At 38.2% G+C, this 5,286-nt stretch overlaps 1 protein-coding gene across 1 annotated transcript; it reads right to left on the reverse strand.

The window, feature by feature from the left end:
* Positions 1-292: 292 nt before the first annotated feature.
* LOC116029961 (RNA polymerase sigma factor sigB) lies at positions 293-5,286 on the reverse strand. Its single transcript, XM_031272017.1, has 7 exons — positions 4,952-5,286; positions 3,588-3,883; positions 2,615-3,208; positions 1,678-1,908; positions 1,423-1,563; positions 966-1,166; positions 293-860 (listed from the first exon to the last, which is right to left on the reverse strand). Exons 1-7 carry the CDS (start codon positions 5,043-5,045, stop codon positions 579-581), a joined length of 1,839 nt encoding a protein of 612 aa, XP_031127877.1. The 5' UTR covers positions 5,046-5,286; the 3' UTR covers positions 293-578.

Below are 5,286 nucleotides of genomic sequence, written 5' to 3' on the forward strand. Positions count from 1 at the left end.
GAGAATAGGGATGGGGAGACTTTTCCCTTCCCGCCGGGAATGGAGAATGGGATAGAGCCCCTGCCCTGTTGACATGTCTAGCTTTGATGACAACTTGGCTGTGCTTCTTAGCTCTCTCTAGAAGCTAACTTAAGTATAACTGCAAGACGCATGAATTGTGTTCGTTTTAATTCTCTAATTTTTTTTTAGTAAACGTATTCCTCGTTTTCTTTTGTCCAAGAAAATAAGAACTTTCTCTACTTCGTAAATGTACCCTTAATGTCTCTATGTCTATACACAGGTGACCCAAATATTCAGATCAACACATGATTACTGGAACATAACCTCTGTTCCAACATACATGATTCAACTCGAATGAGCTAAATCTGAACAAAAGTTTCTTAAATATACTATTATGCACAAACCATTTGCAGTGTTATGCTACAGTTCTGCTGTGAAAGGAAAGAGGGCTAGGTAGAAAAGGAATCATTTAAGAAGAATAAATGCGTTAAACGAGCCCGACTTCAAGCAAACAAATGCAACCCCAATTGATGGTGTAAGCAGCAGAAGCTAAACCTAGACTCTGGATGTATGGAAATTTAAGCAGTTAAGTACTTTTTAAAGTGTTCTGTTCTTTTCTTGCTCTTCAACTTACGGAACGCACATATCTCAATCTGTCGGATTCTCTCCCGGCTCACGTTCATTAATTCCCCAATCTCTTGTAGTGTCTTCATCCTTCCATCCTCCATTCCAAAACGCCATCTTATGACTTGCTTCTCCCTTGGGTTTAAAGTGTCCAAGACCTTCTCGAGGTCCTGTCTCATCAGCTGCTTGATCAGAAAGTCTTCAGATGTTTCAGCTTCGGGGTCTGCAATCACTTCCTAAGGAAGAAAAAAGGCACATGAACATGCAATAATGTGTTGTGGACAATGGATGCATCCTAAAGATGCATGCATGAAGTGAGGAAGAAAGATAAGAGGACAAACCGAAGGTTTGAGATCCATATTGAGTCCCATTTTCTGATCAAGAGATCTTGGAGCTTTCGGAGTTAGCATCACAGCAGTGAGCCTCTTCATTGACAAACCCGCTGCCTCTGCTACTTCTTCATCGTCAGGATGCCTACCATTTTCTATATACAATTGCTTTCTTGCCTCCTTTACTCTATATGTTGCATCAACCATGTGCAACTGCAAATAGAATAATAATATGGTTAAATATATGAAATGAGAGAATAAGCTAAGGGAATATACCTATAAATAGGCTCTGAGACTCTATGCATGAGTTCTCGTGCTCATTCCCTCTTCCCTTCAAATATACCACCCACCCCCCTCTCTAAATATAACAAAAGAAAAAGGATTAAAAAGAGGCATACAAAATGCACTGTTTTGCCCATTGCTAACTTCATTATAAATATATGCCAAGTCAGAGTAGAAGAATACTCACAGGCAGTCGAATTGTCCGGGATTGATGTGAAAGAGATCTTCTAACTGCCTGCTTAATCCACCAGTAAGCATATGTGGAGAACCTGAACCCCTTTGAAGCATCAAACTTCTCAGCACTTTTAACTAGCCCTCGACATCCTTCCTGTGAAAATTTTCAAAAAATCTTCTGGTAACGCAACCAATAGATCCATTTACAATGGTTTAAATCCTTCCAGAGTTACAATCTTGGTATACAAAATAGTGTCCTCATAGATACCTGAATCAAATCTGGAAGATTCATCCCAACTCCCTGATAATTTTTTGCTATGGATATAACAAGTCTTATGTTGCTCTTGATCATTCTATCTTTGCAATGAATACCATGGTTTAAGCGCTTTCTTAGGGTTTTCTGATCAACTCCAGCCGCAGCAGCCCATTGTGCAAAAGTGGGCTGACCACCACATCGCTCTTTAAGCTCCTCCTCAAGACTTTCTAACTTTTTTAGGTCCTACAGAGTTTTTAGTGAATAAAAGATGATGTCAGATGAAGAGAAGCAGCACACAAATTGTTATGATTAATAACATGAAATGATGAGCCAATATAAGCACAACAGTAGCAACCTTGGTTACATGTGGTGAATATGATTTTATTAGCTAAGAAAGACCTCATTCTATGGGTTCAAATAAATGACAGACTTTGTAGCCATCAACAAACAAGATTTCTGTGAAGATTTAAGTAGCGCTAGCTAACAGGACTGTGGCTTCAAAATATTGTTAAAAAGCCGTAGCAGGAACGCTTTTAGCTGGACAAGAAAAGCTATACTAGTGATTAACTTGAATTAAAGTTCCAAATTCAAAAGCCACTCATATGCAACTAAAGTTGTGTATATCATCATTTTATTAGGAAGTTATTAGACCCAAGATGGCAAGAAAGTTATGTGGCAAATATCAGCTGGAAAAGAAATTAAACCCATTGTTAACTATGGGTCATCCTTTTTAGCAATAAAACAATTTCAAAGGCGGGTTTAATTGCCGAAAGGTAGGAAAAGGAGGAAAACGGAAGGATTAATTAATTAATGGGCATTGAGTTTATAATGCTTTCACAGTGAAGTTGAATCACATGAGAATGCTGATCAAAGTAAAAACACAGTAGCAAACTTAAGAAGCTAGCAATGCAAAAGAGTAACCAAAAGAAAATATTAGAACCTAAAGCACCTGTATTCCTTCTGAAAACAGCTGCTCTTCAGATATTGTAAGAAGTTTAGAAGTACTGGTAGTTCCCCTCAAGTATCGCAACGGATCAGAGTAATCTATGTCTTGTAAAGTAGCACGCTTTTTCCTGCGGGCAGATCCAGATTTTACAGACACATCATTGGCTGCAGCCCTCTCTGCTGCATTAGCTCTTCTAGCTTTTCGTTCTTTTTGACGTTTGGATCTGACAGCTATATTCTTTGACAGCTGTGCTTGGAGAAGTTCCAGCTCTTCATGTGTGGGCTCCGCATCATCAGATTTTGTGTAGTGGTAATCATAGACATTACTTCCATTACAACTGATTCCATTTATCTTTGACTTGTCTACTTTTTCACCAGGTTCAACCAACCGAGCCCTATCAAAGAGGGTACTATCTGCTGTATCTATATGCTTATCATCTAACTTGGACGAATTATGACCACCAACCAACAACGCTGCATCTTTTGCAACCTTCAGTGCAGCCTTTGCTAAAGCAACTGCTTCAGATGCAGCCGCGGCTATAACAGCCTCTTCACTAGTGAGTAGAGTTTCCGCAGGAAAAGCAGTTTTAGAGTTTGCCTACAAGTACATCACATCAATAATTTATTTTTGTCATCAGATGAAAGTAACTAAGACAATATAGTTCACACAACAGGAGATATTGTTGTTTAGGCAGAGAATTAGATCCAGATGAAATAATTTTAGGAACTGGGGCTTGGCAACATGATACTATGACACTCCTATGAAAAATTCCAAAACTAAACTAGAACATTTTAGAAGGAAACACAAATAATTACACTGTACAGCTAACCTATAGAAAAGTTCTAAGGTGCACTGAGTTTAAATTATGTGTATTTCCATATTATGTTTTTATTTCCTGAACCACTTCTGGGATCCTCCAATAGATTAGGTCTATATAGTTGTGTACCATATGATTATATGAATATAACTTTCTGACCTCTGTAGGCGGGCCAACTGCACCAGTGTACGACCACAGTCGATCTGCAGCAACTGAATTTGAATAATCCTCAAAAGATGGTAATTTTAACTTCTCCATGTCAAGCATAGAAGTAGTCACCGCTGATGTTGGTGGATTCCATGATCTATCTGAATCAATAGAATCTGAGCAAAGATCTAAAGATGGTAATTCTAGCTTCTCAATGTCGAGCACAGTCGCTGTTGCTGTTGATGCTGATGGAGATGCAGTTGATAAGATGCATTGCGTCCGAAAATAAACAGGGTGCCTAACCTTAGCTGCAATTCAGTAACACCAAATAAACAGATATAGAAAACAGCATTCAAGGCAATCTAATAATCGACTTCTAATGTATAGGAACTTCATTATAAACTTGTCATTCTTAGCATCTACCACTTCCAGGTAATGTTGATGAGGACAAATAAGGAATATCTTTAAAAGACAAACTAGTTGGGTACAGAATGTAACTAAGGGGTGCCTGATAATAAATAAAATTTGGAATAAAGTAATCTAAGAGAACTAAACTACAAGCACCCCATCGAATTAATTCCTACAGGATTTAGAGTGCAGAAAAAACAATTCAAGCATGTTTAAAATATATGATTTGTCAACCTTTGCATGTGATAATTAAGGTGAAGGTAAATTTTCCAAAACATTTTCATTACCAATGACAATATACGAAAGTAGTAGGAAGTACATTCTTTCAGAACAAATATATCAAGTCCCACCACTAGTCATAGTTCAGGTTCATATATTCTTCTCAAAGGATCTAAAATCATCAATCTAGTCTGTCTTCCCAAATATTTCACCTGACATTCTGCACCAGAACTGGCAACAATCTTGTGATTTGGAAAAAAAAAAAAAAAGTACTGCTAGATTTATGCCTTAATTAATGAAATCATGCATCAGATTTAAGGAATCATGGAAACTGATGAGGCCAGCTTGCAAGTTTGCAAAATTCACATCTGGATGTAAAATGTTCCTGATATCTTAAGGATTGAGGGGAAGAAAAACTGCCTGATTTATGCTTAAATAGAGAAATTAGGCCTGCTATTTGAAGAATGTATGAACTGATAAGGTCAGTTTAGAAGTTGGAAAAATTCACAGCTGGATATAAGAAGTAAAACTCTTTATCCAATGAAGCAAGCACTCCATGTTATTCAGCAGAAATCTAAAGCAATCAACTTAAAGTTCACATAATTGTAGCCCATTTGACAACCCAATTCAATACAAATGCAAACCCACAAGATTAAACGCTGGCATTCAACATGAACAATGCTAACTAGCTAGTTAGTTAAAGAATTCATCCTCACGACTCTATATAATTGAGGGAGATAAAGACTGACGGATATGGATGCCGGATTGGTGGTGGTGGTGGGGCGTTCTTTTGACGGCAAAAGTGTCCGGAGAGCACTTGAATTGAGGCAACAAGCAAGACATTTTCCTTCTACAGAATCATATGGCCCTTCTTCATATGCAACACTACTCTATCGTTATCATACTGATGAAAGCAGTCAATGAAGCCAAAGCAGCCGCCTATGAAACGATCAGTAGTCGGAAAGACGCCGGAAACAGCATGTCCCAGAGAGAGAGAGAGGGGGAGAGAGGGAGAGAGAGTGAGGTGTCTGATACAGAAGATGATAAACCGGATAAGAGACCTTAGCCGGAATGAATGAGGACG

Source organism: Ipomoea triloba, chromosome 9 (genome assembly GCF_003576645.1).
Source record: "Ipomoea triloba cultivar NCNSP0323 chromosome 9, ASM357664v1".
In the NCBI taxonomy this organism is placed as follows: domain Eukaryota; kingdom Viridiplantae; phylum Streptophyta; class Magnoliopsida; order Solanales; family Convolvulaceae; genus Ipomoea; species Ipomoea triloba.

Bases quoted from the DNA above. Each gene is read 5' to 3' on its own strand.
- LOC116029961 (XM_031272017.1), bottom strand. From the start codon at position 5,045: ATGTCTTGCTTGTTGCCTCAATTCAAGTGCTCTCCGGACACTTTTGCC. The intron at 3,209-3,587 runs GTCAGAAAGTTA...ATGTACTTGTAG, and splicing joins CAGTTGGCCCGCCTACAGAG to GCAAACTCTAAAACTGCTTT. The intron at 1,909-2,614 runs GTGCTTTAGGTT...AAAACTCTGTAG, and splicing joins TGTTTTCAGAAGGAATACAG to GACCTAAAAAAGTTAGAAAG.